This window comes from Nyctereutes procyonoides, unplaced genomic scaffold, assembly GCF_905146905.1.
Source record: "Nyctereutes procyonoides isolate TBG_1078 unplaced genomic scaffold, NYPRO_anot_genome, whole genome shotgun sequence".
Lineage (NCBI taxonomy): Eukaryota > Metazoa > Chordata > Mammalia > Carnivora > Canidae > Nyctereutes > Nyctereutes procyonoides.
Genome location: NW_026575043.1, coordinates 59484647 through 59512614, shown reverse-complemented (window position 1 = coordinate 59512614; position 27968 = coordinate 59484647). Strand labels below are relative to the sequence as shown.

Genomic DNA, 27968 nt, shown 5'->3' with positions numbered 1-27968 from the left:
ATGGCCCCATCCTTGATATCTGATTACTCTCTATATTCTAACCAAATTCCTCAAGCCCACCCTTGATGTCTGCTCACTGGGGCCTGCCCTCAACAAGAATCTGGTTGGGGCAGTCTGGCCAGGACTGCCTCTTACCCAAGATAACCCCTCTCAGTCACATGTCATCTACTGACACCACCCCACCTCAACTCTGCTCCTCAGCTATAAATTCCCACAAGCTCTACAGATTACATGCAGGTATCTTTTCCCTTTTCTGCAACAGTTTCCAAGTAAAATCTAACTTTACCACTTGCACTGGGGTCTGGTTCTGGTCATCTCTGACATCACTCAGAGGCTAGGCTGATGGGTGGGTTTTTAGGCATCCTGCACCACCCCTCCTCCAGGTGGAAGTCCTTTACTTGAATAACAATTACGAGAGATTCGACAACACGAAACCTAAAACATGGCTAAAGTGAAAATATAATCATAATAAACGAAACACAACAAAGCAGAGAGACATTTGCAGACAAACAAGGGGGAAAACTCAGATTTCACCAAAAATCAAGTCAGTGGAAATTAAGCCTACAAGAACATAGCCATATTCCAATTATGAAATTATCCTCTTGAGGCAATGCCTAATGTTGGCAAAGGAACCAGGAACAGGGCACTCTTACACACAGCTGGCAGTGTAAATCGGCAAAAAAAAGTTCACAAAATCATCAAAAATTTAAAACTTCATCGTATCTTGTGACCTACCCACTCGTTTCTAGCACTCTTTCCTGAAGACTGACCACAGAAGTACTCAAAGGGCATTTTACATTTTTAAAGAATGTAAAAAGAATGTTTAAAAGGGGGAAAAAATGAAACTTGGTAAGTAAACAGATCTATAATATCAATAGAATATTATGCCACTATTAAATATTATACTTAAAACTACAGGTTCATTGAAAGGCTCTGTGAATGTTTATTTGCTGGAAAAGGTTTTGTATGTGTGCATATTTGTATTTTGGGAGAAAGAGAGTCTGCCCCTTTCATTAGTTTTTCAAAGGGGCTGATAATTTTTGTTTCAAATATTTAACAACCTGAAAAGATATTGCCATGTATTTATTCTACATTGTGAGAGAAAACACCTTTCAAAGCTACAAACTCTAGTATTGACAAAAATAACATATTTGTGTACATCCACATATGTGTAAACACATACATATGAATATATTCATCAAAATATTAACAATGGTTACCGGGGATCCCGGAGTGGCTCAGCGGTTTGGCGCCTGCCTTTGGCCCAGGGCGCGATCCTGGAGTCCTGGGACCGAGTCCCATGTCGGGCTCCTGGCATGGAGCCTGCTTCTCCCTCCTCCTGTGTCTCTGCCTCTCTGCCTCTCTCTCTCCCTCTCTCTCTATCATAAATAAATAAATAAATCTTTAAAAAAAAAAAACAATGGTTACCTTTGAATCATACGTAGGTTCAGGGATGATTTTTATCTTCTCCATCTTATTTGATGTATCTTCTAAATTTTCTACAATTGAACATCTATTACTTTCAAAGTAAGAAGACTTCTAACATACCTATGCTGAAACTAGCCAGCAGTATAAATTCACGGAGTTTCACACTGGCTAGAAAAAGAGATGGCATGTTTTGTTTTTTTAAAGATTTTATTTATTCATGAGAGACAGAGAGAGAGGGAGAGAGAGAGAGAGAGAGAGAGAGAGAGGCAGAGACACAAGCAGAGGGAGAAGCAGGCTCCATGCAGGGAGCCTGACGTGGGGCTCAATCCCAGGCCTTCAGGATCACACCCTGGGCTGAAGGCGGCGCTAAACCGCTGAGCCACCCGGGCTGCCGGAGATGGCATGTTTTTAAAATATTTCTCTTTTCCTTTTCTTTGGCTGGCCTGATCCCTTTTGGGGGTGGGGGATGAGCCCTTCATTTCCCATAGGCAAACCCTGTTGTCACTTTGTAGAATGAATTACAGACAGATCCAGAGCATGATGTGTTTCTATACCTTAAATCCTGGTTTAGAACTATCCTGGCAGCTGCTACTGAGAGATTTCTAGCTGCCCAGTTTCAAATTTTATTGTAGATCTACCAATTGTGTGTTTCTAAATCCACAATTTTCAAATCCTAAAACTGTTAAAAATAAACAACCTTTATCTTCTTAATGGTGTTTGAATTCAGTACTATTTAATTCATTCCTGCATCCCACTAATTCCCAACTCTGGCTACACATTAAGGTCACCTGCAGGGGCACCTGGGTGGCACAGTAGGTTGAGCATCTGACTCTTGGTTTTGGCTCAGGTTTGAGTGCTCAGCCCCAAGTCGGGCTCCACACTCAGAGCAGAGTATGCTTCAGATTCTTTCTCCCTCTCCCTCTGCAACTCCTGCTTCTGTACTCGCTCTCTCTCTCAAATAAACAAATCTTTTTTTAAAAATGACCTGGAGGGTCTTTACAACATCAATGCCTGTGACCCACTTAAGTGTAAAGTATGAGGGATGTGTACTTGTTAAGGACCTCCAGGCTATTTTGATATGCATCCAGGATTGAGAAGTCTTGATTTATGCATTCAGAAAGTAGTCATTAAGCCCCTGTATTAGTTTCCTATAGCTGCTATAACAAACCATCTCAAACTTAACAGCCTACAGCAATAGAAATTTATTCTTTCATAGTTCTGGAAGCTAGAGCTCCAAAATCAAGGTGTCAGCAGGGTCATATTCCCACCTATGTCTCTGCCTCTCAGTGTCTCTCATGAATAAATAAATAATATCTTTAAAAAAAAAAGTGATGCCTGGGTGGCTCAGCAGTTTAGCGCCTGCCTTCAGCACAGGGCATGATCCTGGAGTTCCGGGATCGAGTCCCACATCAGGCTCCCTGCATGGAACCTCTCTGCCTGTGTCTCTGCCTCCTTCTCTCTCTCTCTCTCTCTCTCTCTCTCTCTCTCTCTCTTTGTCTCTCATGAATAAAGAAATAAAACCTTAAAAAAAAAAGAAGAAGAAGGAAAGAAACTGACAAACAGAATCAGGTAGGAAACACCACTCATATGTGAAGGCAGAGGAGGCTGCTACCACCACTGAACTTCCTTTGTCCTTCTTCTAAGAATAAAAAAAAAATCCTGAAGTGCAGTGAATCATTTATCCTGGTGTTTCCTGAATTCATATAATGACACTTGACACAGTGGTTTTCTTATACTAACAGTGTGGTTTCATGTTTAACAGCTGAATTTCAAAAAACCAATGAATTAGTCCGGTCACTCAGGAGGGCAATCCCTTCATTTGCCTAGGATTTTCTGGATGACAGCAGGCAAAGAACTCCTAGAAGATCAGCTCCAGATTTTCAAACAGGTAACACTCCACAGTAAACATCTGACCTTGGTCTTGATTTCACTTTGAGCTGAGTTTACGGGGTGTGTCTATTTCTTTAAAGAAATCTATTTGGGGGCTTTTGCTTTTCTATCTTATGGAGAGGCACAAACTCCTGTGGTACATCACTGAGCTTTTCTCCAGTAGTTTAGGTGAGAATGAGCTCTGTATTGTGGTTTCTGACCACAGAAAAAGTTGCAGCTTATTTTCTCAGAGATTTGGGTCCCGACAACCAGAGAGAAACCATTCAAGGAGCAACCTTGTCTCCAGCTCAGACCATGCGTGGTCTCCATGCAAACCACCTGACAGCCACCTTCCATTAGTGCCGTGTTATCTGTTCCCAACACTTTCAAATTTCCTTATTTTTCTAATCTCTTCTCTCCTCCTTTGGTAACGCTACTCTTTATCTTGCGGTTTTCATCTTTATTATTCACATTTCCTCACAATGAGCGTTCATTAAAATATTTTAAATTAAGACCTTTTACTGCCTTTCTAACTGAGCGCATTGGGCCTTCCCATATGACACATTTTTAATTCTTATCACAGAATTTCAGGCAGTTTGTACATTATATTCTATTAAAAACTCTATTCCACCCAAGGTTGTCACAATTCAGAGATTACAGCTTTCTGAGGGATGTTTTGTTAGGGATATATTCATATATTCACTTTGTTAGCTGGCAAACACGGTCCATGAGCTTGTATTTCACACCTCATTTGACATCACAATTCAACAGCAAAGTACAAAAAGAAGCAATTATTTATTTAGATTATGGAATGAATTTTAGAGAGTTATTAGATAAGTATAAATTGTCATGCCAAAGCATCAAACCCGTCCTTCCTACAGCCCCAGGGAGGTCAAACACCGAAGCGGAGAAGAATGAGGAGGACACTGGATAGGAGGGCATCTCATCATTATGTAACTCTGCCTATGTAGTGACTTTTCTTCTCCTGTAACTTTATCAAAAGTGATAACCACAGCCTATGTTTTATTTTCAATTTAAAACATCATCACATGATTAAATATTTCAAAAAGTCAATTTCCTACATCTAGACCACAGATACTGCCCTCGTACAGACCCTTTAGACACAGGAAAGCTTGACTTGCAACCATTCAACTTCATGATGATGTAAAAGGAACATGCATTCAGAAGGAAGCATACTTGGAATTTTGAATCTGGATCTCGTCCTGGGCTCACGATCTGTGGCCCCATCCTCTCCCATGATGCTGGGCAGCAAACACAGTGCCTCATCAGTCATGTGATCACCAGGGTCACTGACTACAACCTGCACCTACACAGTCATTCTGTTTGTCACTGTCCGTGCAGTCCTCAGTAAATTAAATGGTAGAGTCAACACTTCCTTATAAAACAGACTTTGTAGTAGATGATTTTGCCCAAAAGGAGGCTCATATCAGTGCTCTGAGCATGAATTAGGTGGGCCAGGCTAAGCTGTGGTGTCCCATAGGTCAGGTCTGATAAATGCATTTTTGACTCATGATATTTTCATCTTACAACAGGTCTATCAGGAGCTAACCCCATTTTAAGTCAAGGAAAATCTATGCCCAAGATGTATATATACTCAAATGGTGATTTCAGAGGGTGTAAGTCCAAACATTCCATTCGGGCCTCTCCAGTAGAGCAGGACTGTGGTAACCACAAGGCCCCCTCTCATTTCTGTCTCCTCACCCCCAGCATCCATCCCCCAGAACACTTCCCCATCCTCTAAGTCCATGTCATTCAGGTGCGTGGCCACAGAGATTGGTTCTGGTAGCTCCATGATTCAAACTAGACCAAACAGAGCCAGTGGACCTGACAGGGGAAAGCAGCATCCTCCCTGAAGTGACCGCAACAGCAGGATGGACGTTGGGGAGCTGCTGGTGGCCGACCTGCCACCAGGAGGGAAGATCCTGCTGGAGATGTTGCCAACCCAAAAAGACAGGGGCCAGGGCACTAAAGATGCCACTTGGCATCTGGATCCAGACGCCCCTGGTAACAGCTCCACCTGCATGAGGAACCCAAGACTCCTTTTCACTTGGGCTTCAGCCACTGGACAAAGCCTACCTGACCAACACTTTAGCAACCCAGAGGGAGTCTGAGCCCCAGTGCAAAACAGAGATGAAGCCACAACCCTTGGCAGGCACCACGTTTGAAGAGAGTGGTCAGCAGTGCTAGCTGACCACCTTCTCCCACCCTTCTTCCTTTATAACAAAGACACCCCCACTACAACTCTCCAAAACAGGGCCAGGTGTTTGCTTTCCCAGACTGCTTCTTGGGCAAAAGCAGGGGCCCATCGCTCCTCCACGAGATCTAAAGAGACAACTTCCAGGACTTTTTCCCTGATAAAAAAAGAGGTACACAGGAGAAGCAGCTCTCCCTTCCCATATTAGTGAACAATTGGGTGAGCTGGTAATGCCTGGAACTGCTGCAGCCACCTTGTGATTTTGAGCAAGATGAAGATGAAGGATGACATTCAGGGAGCTAGGTACAACAGAGAGGAAGACAGGACACACCTGAGTGACACCATCTTTGCTGCCAGATTAGCCAGCAGCCAACTACCTGCTCCTAAGTTTCTTGCCAAGTGAGATGATAAAACCATGTTGCAGCAGCCATGTTTTGGTTGATATCCTAGTACTTGCAGATGAAAGCACCTGAGCCAGTATAAAAATCCTAGGCTCTCCCCATATACTGACAATTTGGGATGTGGGAACACTCAGCAGGGAGATAGACTTCCAGTGAAATCATGCACCATGCAAGGTTGCGGACAAAAAAGCTCCGTCAAGGGATAGAGAGGAGGATAATCAGAATGTTGAGTCTGGAGTCAGCAATATTCCTAACAGGAGGCCCGTGACCACTCACTCCTTTCTCTTTGAAAGAGATCTTCATGGGACATGTGGGTGGCTCAGCAGCTGAGCGTCTGCCTTCCGCTCAGGGCATGATCCTGGGATCCCGGCTTGAGTTCCACATTGGGCTCCCTGTGAAGAGCCAGCTTCTCCCTCTGCCTGTGTCTCTGCCTCTCTCTGTGTCTCTCATGAATAAATTAAATAAAAGATTTTTAAAAAAGAAAGACAGAAAAAGATCTTCAAAAGCAGGTAGGACAGGGTTCTGGTTAAGGCTGGCTGGAGTTACCCAGGCAGGGAGCACTCAGTGCAGGACTCCACTGGAGGAAGCAAGTTTCCCTCAATCTCTCCGAGCCTCAGGAGCCCACCGCCCACCCACACCCAGTGCCTTCACAGGGTACCCCCTTAGGGCCTAACACTGTGTGGATCTCTGTGAGTTTAAATACTAGAAGAGGGCAGCCCGGGTGGCTCAGCATTTTAAGCACCTGCCTTTGGCCCAGGGTGTGATCCTGGGGTCTCAGGATCGAGTCCCATGTCAGGCTCTCTGCGTGGAGCCTGCTTCTCCCTCTGCCTGTGTCTCTGCCTCTCTCTCTCTCTCTCTCTCGAATAAATAAATAAAATCTTAAAAAAAAAAAAAAACAAAGCTCCTTGTTGGGAAAAAAAAGAGCATATTTTAAAAAAATAAAAAATAAATACTAGAAGAGACAGAAAAGAGAACAGGGTATGACAATGGAAGGTGACAAGAGATCTGCAAGGGGCTCACCTGCTCAGCTGAGGCCTTGGAGTCTCATCCTGGCTGAATGAAGTGTGAACCATTGTGGCTTGAAGGCAGGGGCTGGGGTTACATGTCTAGTGGCTCATTGGCCTGACCCCTCAATAGAGAAGGCTGTTGCCACAGTGGGGACAGCTCCCTCTGCTTTCCTGGAGTCCTAATGCATGGTGACTAGCAGTGACCCCCCCTCCACCACCTAGTGAGTGCATCCCCATGAAACCCACGGCCAGTATCTGAGCTGGAGAGGACAAGTGCCTGCCACAACGCCAAGTTCATCTGACTTCACACTCAGCATCCATTACACCAATACCCAGGTGTGATATCTGCAAAATGACTGCATTTAAGCACTAAGAGACAATTACTCAGTCGCTCTAGCCACCCTCCGTTTGTTCATAGAAAGGTACATTTCCCCCTTGCCTCTTAAATCATTTCTATGATCCTCATTTCATTCTTCAGTCTTCGGTGCAAACAATAACACTAATAATAATAAATTCCTAAAATACAGTTCTCGAACCCTGCACATATGCGAGTTCAGGTAATTTTTGAGACTGCTCAACCTAATTGGATCATTGGTGTATAAAGAGCGTGAAGAATAAAAGCCTCCCACAGCAGCGCAGCCCCATAATGGAGCCATTCGGAAGCCAAACGGGAAAGCAGTGCTGCTGAGCGAAAGGAACACATTGCCCATTAAAGGCAGAGGCATCACTTCATTTATGCGCAGATTATTCTGCTATCAACTTTTGCAGCCACCCCAGCCCCACCATGGCCAGACCGCGCACAGAGAAGTCAGTGCTCACCTGCTCTGCGTGTCGGGGTGGTGGCCCACACAGGTTAGGGTAGCTGTCGTCTGCTCGCCACTGCCGTCTATGTCTTCCTGGACTGCCCACTGCTGCTCGCTGCTGACTCGCACGGCTGATATTTTCACACCTGCTGCTGCCTTAATTCTGTGGGGTAGGAAAAAGATGTATACATGTATGAAACCACTTTAGTTCAAGACAGTGGCAAAAAATACGGAGCCAGAGCAGGCCTCCCCTTTCCTCTGGGAGACACAGCGAAGACAGGCAGTGAATGGCTTTCCTTTGAAAACTAAGTGTCCTATTATTTTTACAAGCACCTGGAAGTAGGAGCCCCAGCATTTTGGCAAGCACATTAGTTTTCTGTTTCGTCAACACACTGGGAACCAGATTGCTATCTGCTTCAGGGGCCACAAGTGATGGAATGGAAGCAGGTGTGTCTGGGCAGGTGTGAATGGATGGAATCTGCACGGCCTGCTCTTCACCTGGAGATGGGGAGGGGTCCCCATGAGCTGGAGGGAGCACACACAGCTAGGGGACTAGGGTCCCTGAGGAGGAAGCGGGCAGCCCTGGCCACACGGGGAAAAGGAATGATGGGACATGCCTCCATTGGGAAGAAATAAACACAGCATCCAGGCAGGATAGTGTGGCCAGGGAATGCCTGGCATGTTATTGGTAGAACCCAAGGACCCACGTGCTCTGGCACTGAGAAAAGGCCAGCTCACAACCTGGATGTTTTCCATTTGTTCCCTGCTCCTAAAATGACCCTCTGCTTCAACGAACCAGAGTGTGTCTCCTCCTCTGTAACAGAGGGGATTCCAAGGCATCATCCAAGTTCTTGAACAGCAGCCTTGGGACTTGCCCGTGGATGAGCTGGGGCCAAGGCAGAGCCATGAAGTGTCCTCTGCTTGTCGTGCCTTAACCAGATAGAAATAAGAGGCAAAGGATATGCTTGGACTTCCAAGTCTGGGCACAAACACGGCACAGGGTGGGCACATGCTTGGCTATAAGGGAGAATGAGGTCCCTCTGCTTCCCAGAGGCGTATGGACCAACGAGCGAGCAATGCCCAGTGAGGTCCTGGGGACCCTCTCCCACAGGTACATCAAAAGGAACATGATCGGGTTGCCTGGGTGGCTCAGTCAGTGAAGCACCTGTCTGCCTTTGGCTCAGGTCATGATCCCAGAGTCTGGGGACCCAGTCCTGCATCAGGCTCCCTGCTTAGCAGGGAGTCTGCTTCTCCCTCTCCCTCTGCCTGCTGCTCCCCCTGTTTGTGCTCTTTCTCTCTCTCTCTCTCTCTCACTCACTCACTCTCAAATAAATAATTAATTTAAAAAAAAAGGAACACAATTCAGTCATAAAAAGGAACTTAGCACTGATGATGTCCACTACAATGTGGATACACCTCAACAACATCCATCAATGTGGAAGAAACCAGACACCAAAGGCCATATATTGTGTGATTCCATTTACATAAAACGTCCAGAATAGGCGAATCCATCCCGACAGCTGACTGATGGTTGTTGCCAGGGGCTGGGGGCGCTGTGGGGAGAAGGGGCAGTAACTGCTAAACTAGCTGGCACAGGCTTGCTCTGGACTAGGCCACATCACAAATGTGCTAAATGCCATTGAATGGTTCCCTTCAAAATGGTCAATTTTATGTCATGTGAGTTTTTCCTAAAAGAAAGAAGAAAGAAAGAAAGAAAGAAAGAAAGAAAGAAAGAAAGAAAGAAAGAAAGAAAGAGAAAGGAAGGAAGGAAGGAAGGAAGGAAGGAAGGAAGGAAGGAAGGAAGGAAGGAAGGAAGAAAGAAAGAGGGGATAGAAGCAGGTAAATGGCCCCTCCCAGAAGAGGTTGAAACAAAAAAATAATAAAAATTAAAAAAACATTTATCAATACAAAAAAAAAATCTCCAAGACCCAAAGAAGGGAACTTATAAAGGCAGAATTTCAGGAGCAGGAGGGTGCATCCTGGACTCAAGGGCTGTCCTGACACCCCTGGCTTTGCTGCCCAGCGGGAGGCGTCCAGGGCTGGAATCAGAGACTTCAAATACTTGCAGACCTAGTAAAACAAGAAGAAATGCTTCTGCTTCCTTTATTCTCCTTCACGCAGGTCCTCGCACAGATGCCACCATGCTCAGCCTCTAGCACTCACGCCCGACGCCCCCTAAGAAACCCCTGCCTGTCCGGCAGCACCCCCAGGAGATGCAGACACCACTCTCTGCTCTGAATGCGTCCCTCCGCAGATTCCAGCACAGCGTGTCCACTGAAGGTTCTCCTTCAGGTTTTTTGTTTATTTTCTTTCATTCTGATCCAAAAATAAGGTCCCTTGTCATCAGGGACCTCATGTTCACCTCATCTCAGGGCCACAGCATCTCTGAGCAGATTCATGCAATTCAATGTCAGGGCCTCCCCCACAGCCCTCCTTTTTTGCTTTTTGAGACAGAGGCCATTGCAATGAGCAAACTCTCCCTTGGGAGTTTTGAGAAGCAAGCCTCCAACCAGGAGCAACCACAAGTATCTAACAGCAGGGACAAAGCCCAAGCAGGTCTCAGGGCAGCCACTGTGCTCACCATTGTCACTGTCCTTGCTGGTCCTAAAGAGATCCAGGGGATCCCAGGGGAGAGCAGGAAGTCGACCAGAGACAGTGAACCATAACTAACAGAGGTCACCCTGCAGGGTCCCACCAGAGTCTAGGGCTGTGCATGGGGCTGCCTTCACCTGAGCAAAGCAGTGCAGCAGTGCACTTGAGCAGAGGCAGAGAGCTGACCAAGGGGGCCTCCCAAGGTTTCCCTCTGATGAGACTATTGGCCCTGGGACACCACAGATGCTCTTCTACATGCGGTGATGCTTTCAAGAGGGTGTCTGACTCTTTCACCTTTTCCTGGTCACCTGGAGCCCAGATGAGAGTCCATCACAGTCGCCGCCCATTTGCTTCCATCCCCAGGGGGCTGGTCACCCAGGTCTGGCCACCGGCGGGGGGTGTCATCTGTGTTTTCCCCTATAGGGTCAGCAGCTCTTAATTTCAACTCCACCACCCAGACCCAAGTGCTGCACTTGGCATCAGGGCTCCAGACACCATTACTTTTATCCTCTATCTTCATTCTCCTCCCAAGCCACCCAGGAGGACTGTAACCTTCAGCCTGACCCAGAGCATACCATAGACGCTTCTGCTCTAATGCCTTCCTGTGGTGCTGGTCTCCTTTGGTTCTGGTAGCACCTCTGAGCTGCAGCAAGGTCAGACCTGGGAGGCTCACCCTGCTGCACTGGCAGTCCAGATCACAAGGGGATCCAGAAATTTCAGTGCAGTGAATTCCTAGGCAAAGAGGAAGTCTCAAGAAAACAAATACCTACCTCTCCCCTTTCCACGCTTTTTAGGGCCCATCTCTCCCCAGAGGGCACATGCTAACATACCTTCCAAAACTGCCATAAAGAAAGGCCAGCTTTTAGACACTCTAACAGCAAGAACCGTGAGCTCAAGGGTCACAAATGAGCTGTGCCCATTAGGGCTGAGAGCCACGCAAGACAGATGCACAGCATGGCGGTGTTTGTCTTAGCTCTTACTCTCAACTACTCTTCATTACTAACAGTAGCAATGCACTCTAGCAAGCCTCCTTCAGCACAAAAAACAGACACTCGCCTACCGTAAGGGCTGAAACAAAAAAAGAACATAGCAAGTGTTGACCTGGAACTCGTGTGCATTGCTGGAATGCATGATTTTTATTCTGTTTCTTTGAAATACTATTTGACAATGTCTCCTAAGCTGAACTTCTATAGATCTACAGCCCAGTGCTTCCACAACTAGGTATATGGCCAAAAGAAATGCATGCATGTCTTCCTCAAAAGATCACAACGGAGTTCATGGCAGTACCCACCTATTAAGCCCTGGATGGAAACAGCCTGAATTGCTCACTGAGGTAAAGCACATCGTCACCCAGTGACTATGGTGCAGCAGAAACAGGAATGAACAGTCTACCACCACCCAAAACAACACGATGAACCTCCAGAGAAGCTGTTGGGCAAGGAGTGTACACTGCAAAATCCCATTTGCAGAAAGTCAGAAACAAGCCAACAGATCTGCAATTGAAGTCAGCATGGTGGTTATTCTTTGGGGAAGTAACTAGATGGGGTCTCCAGAGAGGCTTCTGGGGCACCAGCAATGTCCTGTTTCTCCTTCAGGATGTGCCTTCATGGTGGGTTTTGAGAGTTCATCAGGCTGTGCTCATTTATGTGTACTTTTCTGGACATATGTTCTAGTTCTGTATAAAGTTCAAAACAAAGCAATTAGACCTCATGTTCATAACAGGGATGCCAAGTTGCAGCCAGCGGAGCATCCACCACTAGATGTGACCTCCCCACTGTTCAAGCTCAGTGGGAGGCCTCAAGGTAAGTCAAACCACCATCACCTTGGACACACATAGGGGCTTCTCCCCGCAACTTCCACCATGCCTCGAGGCGCTCAGAAGCCCACCTTTGATCTGAGGAGCACAGAGTAATCTGAAACTTTGACCTTGTCTATGATGGGGAAGGATCTTAGAATCCAGATGAGCACCCCTGCTGGTTGGACCAGGGACTGGTGACATTCCTGCTGCTACAGATAAGTAATGAGAAAGACATCTAGACTCCAAGCTGGTCTCCACCCAGCAGGGACTAGAGACAGGGCAGAGACCCACAGTTTCTCCAACCCATTCCCCTTGGGTCCTTCCTGCCCACAGCATCTACCACCTAGCAGGGTGCAAGAAAACTTGCTTAATGAATGTATCTGAGTCTTTCTGTCTTATACTTAGAACATCCACTTTAGAATTAAGTACTCAGCTCTAGGCAGGAATTTTGATTGTTTGGTTGTTTACAGACTAGATGTGCAGTAAATGATTAATCTTCTGGACTGACACTCTCCTCTTGTGGTCACAATGTGGCTGCAGCTGCCCTGAATTTCACATCCTCATCCCCAAAGGAAAAGCAAGACTGTCTCCCTCAGAACAAAATCCTGGAGCTAGGTTTTCATTAGCTGAATTAGATTGAGGATTCCACCTTGGACCAAGAACTGTGTTGGCCTAGGGGATGGAAGAACAATGCTCACAGGTTTAGCCAGTCAACAAACATCCCTGCTCTAAAAATAAAGTTAAGCCCATCTGAATCACATGGTAGTAACCACAAGAAGTGGCTCCTAGAAAGAAATTCAAGTCACAAGAGAAGAAATGAATGCTAGGTATCAAAAACCCTAAAGGTAAATTACTAAGGTTCTACCCCTCTCCTAAATACAAGTTATAAAACTGTTCCTGAATTCCAGTTCTTAGCCCAAATCCTTCCCAATTTTAGATTATATTTGTTAGAATAATTTAAGCCCAGAAAAAAAATCCATGTCTTGAATATTCATTAAGTGTGTTTTAGAGAAATATTCTTAGGCTTGGTGATATTCTTAACACTTGGTATGTATAAAAACAACAATATCTAAAACTACATGAAAACTATTAATGGTTTCAGTGCTGTAATGAGCTTCGGGGATCTGGGGACTGAGCAAGTAAAAGTTATAACCACAAGGTGGCAGGAGCACACAGAAAGCTTTATGGGGGCAACATTTGGACAGGTTTACATGCTATGGAAGTCCCTCCTAGCATAAGATCTTCCAAAGGAGATGGCACCACCCCAAAGGGGAAGAGGGCAAAGGGAGCCCCAGGAAACCGAGGACCAGAGGGGGGTATGTATCTGCATGATGCCACTAAGCAGCACGTGGCAAGTCTGCCAATCAGAGCACCCACGGGCAGCTTGGGGTCTTATAACCAGAATTTATGGCGAACAGACATTGGGTTTGCAGGGTTTTTGCAGGGTATGTAAAACAGGCAGACTCCAAATGGCTAAAAATATGCTTATTTGAGATTTATTTATAACAATCAGATGTGAAAATTTTGAGTTTGGTGCTGGCAGGATGTTGAGCTAACAAGTCCCAGTCTGCTGTGAAGAAATAAACAATATAGAGGCCAAGGTACAGGAACCATCTTTGGCTCATATATGTAATAATTACTTTCTGATATTGACAAAAAATTTATATATGTAAATTTGTAAGGCCCGTAGGGCCTTCATTATACAAATATTTACCTGAATTCTTGTAATTAATGCAGATTACATTGAGAAGAATACATTGGCAGAATTAGAAACCATTTGTGGATGAACTGGCTCTACAGATAATCTGTCCCCACTCACACGTGGCCCTTGGGTGACAGTGCACCTGTCCCCACCCACCGCTCCATCATCCCTGCCATTGGGGTTGATCCAGTGCTGCTAGTTGTCAGCTATAAACACGATGCAAATCCAATGCAAATCTTCTGCAAACTGAAACTGCAAATCTCATGGTACTGGAGGATCGACAACTGTCAGCAAAGCTACAGAGAAAAAGAATCCAGAATGGAGAAGAGAATCCAGAATAGAGAAAGAGAACCCAGGATGGGTCCACCAACAGCCACTCAAGAGATCTGTATTGACAGTTAACAAGCGAATGGGAGAAAATGAACAAGAATGATCATTTCTTCCAAAGAGAGCAGTTTGAATAGCCAAGCATAGTGAAGCTCTTAAGGAAACTGGGGAAGCCCTCGAATGTCGCTGCTAAATTGATCCTTTTTGTGATCCTACTGACGATGTCAGGTGTGAAATGAAAAATACGATGTTGTACAGTTGTAGAAAATTGAAGGAAAATAACAAATTGTCAACAGGCAATGCATGCTTTGTTCTGAGTGACACAGAGTGGAAATTACTGAACCTAAATTTTGTTTAATACAAGATAAAATAAACCCGTCATCGTTTTTATTTTATTTCTCAAAGAAGAAAAAAATTCCAATCAAGGTTGCTTTTGCTTGATATTGTCTATGAGACTTTATGCTCCCATTTCAGTAGATTCATTTCAATCGGCCAAATATTCTCAGATGAAAGAAAACCTCCTAACACTCTCGTAGCTTGGAATGGCAATGCCCTTTAAGAAGGCATATTTTATGTGTGTTAAAATATGCTGACTTTCTGTATTGATGAAGAACCTGCCTCCTTCTGGTTCCTAGGATGACGACCAGTGCTGTGCCTTCTGACCTTTGCTCTTGCTCTTCCTTCTGCCTGAAAAGCCCCTGCAGGAACTTCTCCCTAACCTCCTTCAGGTTTGGGCAAATGTCACCTTCTTGGTGAGCCTTTCATAGATATCTGAAGCAGAATAATGATATCCAAACATTTTGCTTCCCTTGTTTATTATCTATCTCCCCCAGTGGAGGAAAGCATGGGACAACAGGCATTTTTATGAGCTTTACTCCCTGCTTCATCCTGGTTCCGAGAACCAGGCTTGGCAACTGGAAAGCACTTAATAAATATTGGCAGAATGGAAGGTCTCTATCTCTGGTGTCATCTGCCTCTGGATGCCCCATAAATACCAGACTTTGAAGACTGAAGATGCTCATTATAAGAGTTTTAAAAAGCTCCAAGGTCAGGGGAAGGGGTACAGGCATTGGAGCCCAATGGACCAGAGGTTTCTGAACTTTCAAGCACAGCAGAATCACTTGCTGCTAGTTACAACTATTTAGACCCAACCTCACTAGGTCTGGGGCAGGACCAAACAGTGCTGTTTTTAAACAAGCTGTCATTATGATACGTGTGGTCCTCAGAACACTCTTGGGGTAACAGTGTTTGGGACACGTTCCAGACCATCACATTCTGTCAAGGAGAGTAATGTCAGGTAACATCTGGTGTTTGACATACTCTCTGAGAGAAGCCCAGCCCTGGGCACTGGAGCACTTTCAGGGTATGATTCAGGAAAACTCTAAGGGTACTTTTAATTTGGATCCTCCAGGCAAACCACTCTCTTTGTGTGATCAATCAACCAGAGAGAGAGATGTATGCATCTCCCAATAGGCACCTGGAGGCTGGCAGAGTCAGGCTCTGCTGAGAGCTCATTTCAGACCGTGATTTAAACTTGAAAAGACTGCAGGACAGGGAAAAGAGTCTGGGAGAGAGACTGCCGCACTGGACCAGCCAAGATGACCTCAGAACAGGTTTGGGGGAGAAGGTCCCCTTTTATCCAGGTGGCTGAAAACCAAGATATTGATGATAAATATTTTTTTTTGATGATGATAAATATTTTTGGTCTCTGAGCCCAAAAGAGAATAGGAATCACCCTGTAGGACAGACAACCCGTGCTGGAAAAGCATACAGTCCTTCTGAGTACAGTATTGCTGGCGGACATGGATTTCAGTTCTGAGCATAGGAACATGCAAAGAGGGATCTCGATGCACGGAAGAACCTTCCCCAAACAATGCCTGCTGACTCCTTGAGGTGATCACCCCTCTCGTCTCCCTGTTCAATTCTAGCTTTTATCTAGGAAAGTCAGATTCTAAGCAAACTCTATGTATAGCTTTTGACAAAACAGAAATATAACGTTTTTACAAGCCAAAGAATGGTTTTAATTATTGCAATGTTTCTATCACAAGAGGTGCCTTGATCTTTTCATTTTGTTTGTTTGTTTGCTTGTTTGTTCACCCCCAGAAGATGGCCAGATATCAGCGATTTGCAAAGCAGCGGGGTCCCTCACAGCAAGAAAGACATGATAAATAAGAACAAGTTCCTTTGCGGCTATTTCTTCTACAATTCTAGAAATTTATTCTCCACAGTGGCCACGGCAGCTTCTGAGTGTGGAAATGCCACTGGGTTCACCTCTGCGGGAAGCTCCACACTGCCTACGAAGCCTGCTCTCGTGTGCCTCACTGAGATTGTAATTATGTTGTTTCCCCAATGAAATGATGGCTTCTCCAGTACCACTCGGTTCTGGAGACCAGAAGTCTGCAGTCAAGGTGTAGGCAGGGTGGGATCCTTCTCAGGTAATATGTTCCATGCCTCCTCCCCAGCTTCTGGGGGCTGCCAGCAATCCTCAGCTCCTAGACACCTCTCTCTCTCCAGTCTCAGCATCTGTCTTCACACGGCCTCCTCCCCGCTGCCGATCTGTGTCTTTCCTCTTCTCACAAGGATACCAGCACTAATCTCAACTAATTGTATCTGCCCATGATCCTATTGACAAATAAGGTCCTATTCTAAGGTTTCAGGTGGACATAAATTTGGGGGACACAACACATTCTCTACTGGCACAAAGGCCAAAATAAAAAAGGTACGGTGAGGGGTCAGCAGAGGTTCCACTTCCCTGAAGCACCAGGTGCCCAAGAGACGAGCCCAGAGCCCAGAACATGTCTCATTTAGCCACTTATTCAGTGCTGGTCCATGCTGAGTGAGGTGGATAAAGTCCAGGGTGGCCCATTATAATCCCCAACTCCTGGTGATCACGACTTTAGTTCCTTCCCTGTGAGTGTGGATAGGACCTGTGACTATTTCCATTGGACAATGGAAAGCAATGAAATGCCACACACACCATGAGTGCACCAGAAGGGCAGGGAGACAGGAGATTTTCTCATGACCCAGGAGCCCCATTTGGGCTGACTTCACCCTCAGCTTCGGGACCCCATATATAGGTGGCCAATCAAAGCATTATGTCCTCCTGGACAGAGGGATCAGTCTGAGAAGAAAACCACATGACCCAACCACACCAATCAGAAGTATCCCATCCCCTAGCCACAGTAGGGGCACTCACAAATAAACAGATGACCAGGAATGTGTTGGGGAGAGTTGAGCCTAGCTTTCTATTTATTAAGCAACAAGTATTGCAAGACTTTACCACATGCCTGAGAATGAAACCAACAGGTGGGAAAGACATAGCCACATTGTTTGAGCATCCGGATTCGGCCAGACCTGAAGCTACCTTGGCACTTTTCAGTTGCAAGAGCCAGGAAATTCTCTTTTAAGCCATTCTGAGTTGGGTTTCTTCTATTTGCAATAGAAAGTGCACTGGAAAAAAAAAACAGTCAGGCTTTGACATTTCTGCCATTCAGAGGACCAAATAAAATCCCAAAGGTCACAGGAGATACACATATAAAGTTAGCCTGTAATCCAAGGACAAGAGAACAGATGGTGGAAGGATGTTCAGTATTTCAACCATCCTTATGAGTAATGAGAACAAATATTAAACAAAAAGAATCTATGGAAACAATCCAAGATCCTCTCCCTTTGTCATACCCATCACTTCAGTAATAAATGTTAATAAACAAAGCTAAGGTATAAAAAAAACCCCTCAATTCGTAACTCAAAAATAACCTGACCTTTTATGGAATTAAACTCATTTTCTGTCATATCTGCTATTTGTACAATGTTTGGTGATATAAATTCTCAAGTGCCTGGTAAAGAATGCTTTTGTCTAGTAATTTAAAGCATTTTGTGAGCTACCATGAATTTTTTAATCTTTTCCTCTGCGCAGACACTATTGAGGCCTCATTGTGACACCCTAGATATTCCTTGTCCATGAACACTTGCCACTAACCTGGGTACTCAGGGCCACCGAGAAACACACACACACTCACACTCACAACTCTGTTTACCATCTACAGTATGATGACCTAGAGTTACTTTTGCAATACGGAACTTTCTCCTGAGTCTCAGACACATGGCCAAGTGATTACTCTGAAATCACCTCTTAGACGTCTCAAAGGACAATCAAACTCAGCATACTCAGAACTGAACTCCAGATCAAACCACCCAAAAATAAAAACAAAACCCCCTTGCTTCTCTTGTCATCTTCAGGAAAGGCCTGCCATCATAGTCCGTTCAGGATGCTGTAACAAGATACCATCCACCTGGGTAAGGGGCAGGGGCCTTAAACAACAAAATGTATTTCTCACAGCTCTGAAGCCTGGAAAGCCCAGGGATAAGGTGCTGGAAGATTCTGTTCCTGGTGAGGGCTCTTTCCCTGGTTTGCAGCCTGCTGCCTTCCTGCTGGGCCTTCACATTATGGAGAGCAGAGAGAGGAAGCATGCTCTCTCCTGTCTCTCCTTATACAGACACTAACACCATCATGAGGGCTCCAGCCATGTGACTTGTGTACCTCCCAAAGGTCCATATCCAAATACCATGATGTTAGGGATTAGGGTGTCCACGTATCAATGGGGGGCCCTCAGTCCATAGTAATCACCATCCACCAAAGCACTCAAGCCAGAACCTGGTGTTCACCTTTGACACCCTACTTTCTGTGACTGCCCCCCGACACCTCTCTCCACACCCCTGCATCCTCCTCACATGTGTTACTGCGACAAGAATCTACAACCCTTGTTATAAGCCATATAGCCATAAGAGTGACCTGCTCAAAATCTGGAGCCATCAAAGTTCCAAGCTTAAAACTCATTGGTTATACCAGTGTTCAGATACATCCAAATTCCCACAAAGCCCTCCATGGTCTGGATGCAATTAAGAGATTGTTGAAGCACCTGACAGAGAAAATGGAAAAGCTGATGGCTTAGTGGCTAAAAGCACAGACTCCAGAACCAGCTGCCTGGATTCCAGTCCCAGCTCTACCATTCAGCTGCTCTGTGAGCCTCACCACTCAGAGAGTGCCTCAGTCTCCTCATCTGTAAAACGGACTCACCGTAGCTCACAGGAGCCATCTTATAGGTGTCGTATGAGGACTGAGTTATAAGTACTTACTAGGTATTATTTTAATTATCTCTCTAGGCTCAGGGCTTCATGCTTCCCTACTGGTCCCTCTCAATTCCTCAGAAGCCTGGGCCTGTTTCTCCTCCCTGCCCTCGCCTACTGGACCAGGGTGGTAACTGTTTACCACTATCACCCATCTCAGGTGCTTCTCTGCCCCTGGCTGGCTCCCTTCCCCCTGCCCCCACCCTGGTCAGAAGCCCCCTTCATTAAGTTCTCTTCAGGATGTGTCAGCGCTTTCCCACCTGAACCCTGACTGGTTCAGGCCTTTGCACAGATGGTTCACTATGCCTGAAGCCTTATCCCTCACATGCCACCCCACCCCAACCTCCAGTTATCTGGATCACTCCCGTCCACTTTCAACTCAACTTAATCCACACCTCTTCAGACAAGCCTTTCCAGGTACACAGGACTAGGTTAGTATTTATAGCACATCTCACCTGTTTTTATTATATCCCCCTCTTCATACGATGCTTTGCACACACTTGGTACTCAATGCACATTTGTCAAATTAATCACACAATCCAACAGTGAAATGCAGCAGGTCCCTGCCATTGAAATGACCTGTCTTCATCAGATGCAGGCAGAAACAATGCAAGTTGATGTCACACACAAAGCTACTTGGGTGGCTTCTCAACCTAAGAAAGATGCTTTTGGAAGATATTTACACCTGCCATGTGTCCGTTGCAGACAAGACCCAGTGGCTAATCATGAATGCTCCCTAACCAAACTTTGTGTCAGAGCCTGTGTAGCAAATTCAGGCACTAGAGGCAGGCTGAGTGGCAGGGGAGCTGGCGTGGATCTCGAGGCCGCAGAATAGCGGTGGACTCAACCTCGTGTGTCACTCAGTAGTAGCAGCAGAGGCAGTATCTCATATCCACTTACCGCCCAAATACTTGCCAAGTGCTTTCACACAAATTATCCCATTTGTTCCTCATGAAAACCTGTGAACTGCTGCAGAGGAATTGTTCACACGCCCACAATTGCACAAATGGGGAGATGCAGATCAGAGCTAGACCCCTGTGGCCATGGGTCCCAGCCCACAGCTCCCCCCAGGAGGTGGCGAGCCAGCCTTGCCCACACGGGCTTTGCCTCCTCTTGGCTGGGGAAGATCTTGACTGTCAGGGGAAGTACTCTAAGCCTCTCCTCTTCAGCGGTCCCATTTTCCAGCACAGAAAGTGCCTAAGAAGGCAATATTACAGAGATGCTAAGAGCCTACCTCCAGACCCTAATGCCTGGGTTCAAAGCCAAGTGCTGCCATTTTCTACCCGTATAACCTAACACCAACTATTTTAGCCTCTTTGGGCCTCATCCTCTTTATCTGTAAAGTGGAGACAATAGTGTCCACTTAGATGGTAGTATTAAATGAATGTGTTGACATCATGTGACACAATGCCTAGCATATGGCAAATATGTGTCACTTCTGTCTTTCTAACCATGACCAGCCCAACTGTCCCCAGGGACCAGGGGTAATAAAAAGGGTGAAGAGCCGAGCAGGTAGAGATTACAGTGAACTGGTCCCTAACACTCACATGCCCCAGTTTAAGGCTATGCCTCATGAGCAACCTGTGCCTTCAGCCTCTAGAAGTACCCTCCAGTGACAAAACCTTCCACCCATGCAGCTCTACCCAGGATGCAACATGACTTTGGAGCTACTAAGTTGCAACAACCCTGGGGGGGAGGCATTCTCAGATGAGTTCTGCCTCCTCCCCATGCTGACAATTTTGCTCCATTTCCTCAGTCCAGGAAAATAATCTCCCAAGACTACACTTGACATGGCAGGCTCGTCAAACACATACATCCATGTGTGCGCAAACACACACAGTACTCTAGTACTCTTCCACACTGTGAAAAACAAAAATAAAGGCTCATTAGTACAGATCCAATGATTAAAAAGGAGAAGAGGTAAGGCACTGGATACCTACTGGAGTAACCATGTGAGGGACACACAGAGAAGACCAAGAAGACCAGGCTCCAGGTGACACTGTCTTGCTTGACCTTCCTGCAAGGGAAAATTCTGTCCTCTGCACACAGACCGAAGACCCATCTGTTCCTTAATGAGTGAATAATCAGAGCACCCAATTGGGTTCCTGTGTTCGAGGATCCAATATTTCTAGCTGTGTTTGTGATGTAAGTTATACACAGAGACTTGGAAAATGAGAAGCAAAAATATTTCTTAATCCTTCTTTCTAAAGACAGACTTCCTATGTAATGGGTTTTAAATGCAACCTGAGGGGAAAAAAAGGTAAGTGCCATAAAGAGACCAGATTTTTGTCTGGGACATACAAAGCCAATGCTGATGCAGCCACGGATGCTCAAAGCCATCTTTCCTCGGCAACATCCCTTCTGTACCTCAGATTCCTTAAATGTGTGTCATCACTTCAGACACTATCTTCAGAGACATATGAATATTATACATCCAGAGGAACAGAAGTCACAGAAGCCCCAGGTCTTAGAGAGTTGGAGATTTACTTCAAACTTTGCTATCAGTCCCCTGTGTGATGTTAGACAGGTCATAACCCTGGTGGGTGTGTGGTGCCTGAACAGCCTCCCCAGACCACAGCATTTGGTGAGCTGTTCTTATCTTTGCAGACCCAGAAACGCAACCAGATATTATTGGATCCAAGAAAAACCACCTCCATTCTGTTCCTCTTAAAGTTAACATTATTCCCACCTCAGAGCCCTCACACTGACTCTTCCCTCTCCCGCTCTCATATAGCGCTTTTGTTTTTTTAAGATTTAATTTTTTTGTATTTATTTGAGAGTGTGAGAGGGCATGAACAGGGGGAGGGGCAGAGGAAGAGGAAGAAGCAGACTCTGCTTAGCAGGGAGCCCAATGTGGGGCTCAATCTCAGGACCCTGGGATCATGACTTGAGCCCAAGGCAAACACATAATGGACTGAGCCACCCAGGCGCCTTTTATTGTGCCTGTCCAAGCTTACTCAGCCTTCTGACTCATTGGACATCCCCCTAGTCACAGCCTATTCACCTTGTCTTACTTCCACAGGCATTTTAAACTGCAACAAACAAATCATTAAGTAGAAAACAAAAATGCAACAAACCTTTACATAAAGAACAAAAAATGCAAAAGCAAGCAGAATCTATTAATTTGCTCATCTGTGATGGACATTTATTTCATTAGCTGGCAGTGCTATAAAAATCACTTTAAATTCACCATCCTCCAATTTAAAAGACATCAACGGCCTCAGGGCTGACCCACATCCAAACCATATTTTCTCCTCACCAGCTCACTGACCTTACAGTTCACTATGGATCCATCTAGACTTTGCTCCATTCAAAATTAACAAGCACTCTGCTAAGTACTTGTTTGGTTCAGAAAATATGGGCATCATGAAAACCAAAACACTAAGGATTTCCCTATATATCCCCTATTAGAATTTAACCTTCAGGAGATCAGAGAACTATACTGTACCACACTATAGAGTCAGTGGAAAAAAAACAGTACCTGGCAAATGAAAGACACTCAAATATTGGTTGAATCAAAAAATTAATGAATCTCCCACAAGAGAAATTTATATGACACTGACAGGCCTCCCATGGGTTAAATTTAAAATATGGTATTAAGACTCTGGTATTCCTTGGAACCTCATTTAAATGAATTGGTCACATTTCTTTTAGTTGCCAAAACTACTATTAAGTATAGGGAAGAAGTCACAAAAAAAAAAAAAAAAAAAAAAAGCCATTTCCCCCAGGAAACAGTAGCCTAAGAGTTACATTAGATTTGTACCCAACACAAAGTTTTCTCAGCATCTGTTCTCATGTGACCTAAAACATTATTTCCCGTCACTAAAAAGGCTCCCTCTGGACAAAAGCCTAAGGCACATGGACCACCTCCAACAATAAAATCCAACAGGCAGCCTCCAGCTGCTGAGCCCCTTTGCAGGAGGGGAAATAAACAGCCAAGAGGAGGCTCAGCAGAGCTGCCCTGAGGAGGCCAGAGCTAGGGCTCCAATCCCCTCCATCCTGGACATGCAAGTTTCCAGAGACAACAAGTTGTTTTAATCCACCAGATGCAGTCAGGAAGAAAAAGAGATAATGAAACACCAAACTTTCATCTCATCAATTTTTTTTTCTGCCAAATTTTAAAATGCTGGCAACTCAAAAAAAAAAAAAAAAAAAAAAAAAGGCAGAGGGAAGCCCAGATAGCTCAGTCAGTTAAGCAACCTACTCTTGGTTTTCAGCTCAGGTCATGATCTCAGAGTCCTGAGCTTGAGCTCTACATCAGGCTCCACCACTGGGCATGGAGCCTGCCTAAGACTCCCTCTCCCTCACCCTTTACCCCTCCCCACCTCTAAATTAATTAATTAACTTTAAAAATGCTGACAACTCATTCCATTTTATATATGCCTAAAGTTAAATGGTTAAAAAAAATTTTTTTAACAAATAGAGAGCAAGCAGTGTTCTCAGAATGTAGCCGGCAGCCCTCCACCTAAGGGTATGAGAAAATTTTAGGTGGCATGACAAGAACATAATATGAAATAATATGAAGTCGGAAAAAGAAAGCTTCTAATCTTTATCAACCATCCTAATGAAATCAAGTGAAAGCGGGAGTTGAGCATTACCATCTTTAACCTTCTCCAAGGCCTGCAAATCTCCACCTTTAACAGAGAGAACTAATGAGCTTCAAAATCCAGGCATTGGAGCCTGAATGCTATATCACTGGCTTCTGTGTATAACTACTTTAACAGTTGCCTTCTATTTACAGCAATGATACTGGCTTTCCACTTATAGAAGAGAATGGAAGTTTCTGTTGTAGGTAATTTAATTGAGTAAAATCATCAGCTGATTTTAAGAAAAATAAGAATTGAACAGTATCACTGGTGATGTGCACAACTGGACAAAATAGTGAAAACTGGTGGTAAAGAGACAGCACCAATTGCTCAGCCCCTGAGGTCACGGCTCCCACAGTGAGATGGGTTTAGGTGATAGAATCATTACTGTCATAGCTACACATTAAAAATCACTTTAAATTCACCTATGTTTAATGTGTACTAGGGAAAAATGAAGCCAGAAAAATAAGACGTTGATCTTCCACCTTAAGGGAGAGATATAAAAGTTTCTTTTAAGATAAATTTATCCCTCCCCCCCAAAAATATGTATCAGGTACCATGGAAATAGGAAGGGAAAAGTGATATGCAAACACTGGAACTCAGAAATGCCAGGGCCGGAGGTGATCTGCACTGGCTTCCAGGGGCAGCCTCCCCCTGCACTGCACCCTAACAGCTGCACTCCACCCCAGCAGCTGCACCCTGGGGTGATCTTTAAGCTGCGAATCAAAGAACAATTTTTCACCACAAGAGGCATCTCCACCAGCTCGATTCAGCAAAGCAGTTGGTACCTCTGATCTGAGAATTCCACTCCAGGTCGAGTTTGTTCAACAGCTTACATGAAAGAAAAAAACACATCTGGAGGAGGAATCAAGCTGCTAGGAAAGAACTCAGGAGTTTACCTTTAGTTCTCAAAAAATACTCTGCTGTGGAACGCCCGGCCCCCCACCTCCACCTGCCCACACCTCCTGTCTCCACTGCTGGCGGTCCACAGAACCTCTGAGAATGGGAAACCAGAGACGAACAGAAATTTTAAGCAAAGAGAAAGCAAAGAAAACATATTTTTAAAAAGCAAAACACCCACAACTTTCACAAATTTAGACTGAGCTAGAATAATTTGATGAGGGGTTCAACCCTGAAACACATTTCAAGAACAATGTTACTGAGCTGAGCTTAGTGCAATATTCTGGCATGCAATGACAACAATCAAATCACAGCCCTCACAGACGTCTAAATTCTTTCAAGGGCCTCGGCACTTGGTTACTTCTCAACTGATTTAATGGCTTTATGATTAAAGAACTGAGAGTCAGAGAAGCGAAGGAACCAAGTAAGGTTCTAAAGAGCCAGAACCAGAACCCAGACATCCAACTGCCAGGTTTTCTTTCTTTCCATTACCGTGTGTCATGTCACGGTTCATTAAGAAGTGCAGTAAAGAGTAAAGCGTCTTCTACATGTTCTTGCGCAAAACTTCCCATTCAGAGTTATTCAGTATTCTGGGACCATCTCTTGGAATGAAGAACATAAAACCAAATGCTCTCAATGAAAAAGAGAGATGCGCTGAGAAATCACAATGGTCCCAGGATGAGCCACAGCCTACCTGTGCCTCTGTTTTAGGAATCTAAAGATATTGGATGTGTGATGGAAATTATTTATATTTAATATAAAAATCATGTGATAATAACCAAAAAAAAACACTCAAGGAAAGATGGCTGTTAGAGTTCTTTGTTTATCACACAACAGAAACCCATTCTGGTCAGCATATGAGAGATACAGGGCATCTCATAGAAGGGAGAGGAACATTGGAAACCCAATGCCAGCAAGGGGCCCAGATCCAGGGCAGGTGACTGGCAGGACTCCCGCAGAGACCACCAGATCAGCATCACCCAGCCCCACCCCCCAAGCTTCCACTTCAGCTGGCCCTACACATCACAGGCGCCTGGGATCTATCATAATTGCATCCACTGGCATCCTGAGAGAATGTAGCTCCATAGCAGAGGCATACCACCTGTGGAGCAGCCAGCAGGAGGAAACTGCATGTGTGCCCAACTCAGTCCCTGTGTGAACTATGCATGTGAACACACACACAAACCCAAACAGCAGTGGACACTTGTGAAACATCTCCCTGCCGCCACACCTCAGCCCACCCGATTTCAGCACAGTTGTGGTGGACAGTTTCATGAGCCTTGACCAGAGGCCTTCACAATTGGGTTCTGACTTCTCTGCTGTTTTCTCCTCTTACCTCCCCCAGGGAACCTTTAACCACCTAGGATGGAAGTCAGTAGATAAATGCTCCAGCTGCCTGGGCTTCCAGTGGAACAGTTCTGAGATGCCCCCTCCACACTTCTGAGGGGGAGCCCCAAGGACTCATTAGTGCCCATTTATCAGCTTCTTCCTTCCCTGACTCTCTACCCTCACCCTCACACTTCTGCTTTTTGGCATCACTTCCCAGATAAACTACCCGTGCCCCAAATCCCTGTTCCAGGATCTACTTTGGATCTGTGTGCACTTCTCACACATACTTGTGCACCATGCAATGTCTTGCACAGGAGGATGGGGCCTTAGGCCCCCAACAGGTTGGAAGTTGTATGGAATATAAACCTCCCAACGTCTTAAAGAAGGGACTAAACAGGCCTGCTGCTTCCCCTGAGCTGGGACAGAGTTAAGGCAGACCTTCATTTTATATATACAGACATATACAGTGTGCTTAGTAGTAAGTGAGGCTGACACATAAAATCAGTGTCCTCCTCTCTCTCTCTCTCTCTCTCTCTCATTTCTTATGCCGGTAAGAGTCTGGTCAGGAGAACAAGAAAAGTTCTGAGCATTTAAAATACAGGACATTTAATTTAGGGAAGGGGCTACTCAGTAATGCGTTCCTGAGAAATTCAAAAGAGATTTGCATAGCGAGAAGCTACTGGAATCCTAAGCTAGAAGAACTGAAGGAAGTAATATTCTTAGAGCCAGGGACCAGGGTCCCATGAAGGATGGTAAAACCAAGGTAGGTTCATCAAGTGGCAGAAATGTAGCTGCTGCCATAGATGCCACAGAGCAGAGAGGGAGAGGTAGGAATGCCCTGGCTGCTCCCTGCTTCCACCCTACAATTCTCTGTCAGGGCCTCCCACTGGCTCCAGCCAGATGAAGGCAACCTGGATCCAGTAGGGTCAGTCCTCGGTGATACAGGCAGAGCAAAGTAAGAGCACAGGCTGGATTTGCGGGCTCTGGCACATGCCCCACTCCAATCACTGTGCTTGGGATCCAGCCACACATCCCTTCAGTACCCTGGGAGATGAGCTGTCTGAACCTATAAGGATGCTCTTGGCTCTTTGCCCATGGTAGTGGGTTCCATGGTGGCCCCCAAAGATATGTCACCTAGAACCTATAAATGCTACTTTATTTGGAAAAAGTAATTAAGATACAGATCACAAGATGAGATCATCCCAGATGAGACTGGACCCTAAATCGAATGACAAGTGTCCTTGTAAGGATAGGAGAAGACGACACAGAGACACACAGAAGGGAAGACCATGTGAAGACAGATGAAAATGCTAGACTTGGGAAGCAACAAGCCAAGCAACGATGACAAGAGTTGTGGCCACCAGCACAACGTGAGAGAGAGGCATGAACAGGGAGCCCCCAGAAGGAACCAGCCCTCCACACACCATGATGCTTTGATTTTGGGCTCAAGCCTCCAGAACAGGGAGACAAGCTTTTATGGCAGCCCAGAGGAATGAATGAATGTACTTGTCCTCAGCTCCATGTTTCTGTACCACAGCATTCTCTCCTTCTATTTTTTTTTAATTTTTATTAGTTATGATAGTCACACAGAGAGAGAAAGAGAGAGAGGCAGAGACACACAGGCAGAGGGAGAAGCAGGCTCCATGCACCGGGAGCCCGACGTGGGATTTGATCCCGGGTCTCCAGGATCATGCCCTGGGCCAAAGGCAGGTGCTAAACCGCTGCGCCACCCAGGGATCCCCATTCTCTCCTTCTAAACTGAAGATAGTCTTCAATCAGAAAGACGGGAACCAACTAGGAGTTCAAAGGCTATGCCTCTTATGTGGCATTATAATCTGAAAAGCCGTTATGTCTCAAAACCCGAAATTCCACGTGCCTCCCCCT

General features: G+C 45.4%; 1 protein-coding gene across 1 annotated transcript in view; it reads right to left on the bottom strand.

The window, feature by feature from the left end:
- Positions 1-27968, bottom strand: part of TMEM132B (transmembrane protein 132B) — a 371639-nt gene that overhangs the window by 168442 nt on the left and 175229 nt on the right. Inside the window, exon 3 of the mRNA XM_055323120.1 lies at positions 7740-7886. Coding sequence (XP_055179095.1) covers positions 7740-7886 — 147 coding nt within the window. The remainder of the gene's footprint in view (positions 1-7739; positions 7887-27968) is intronic.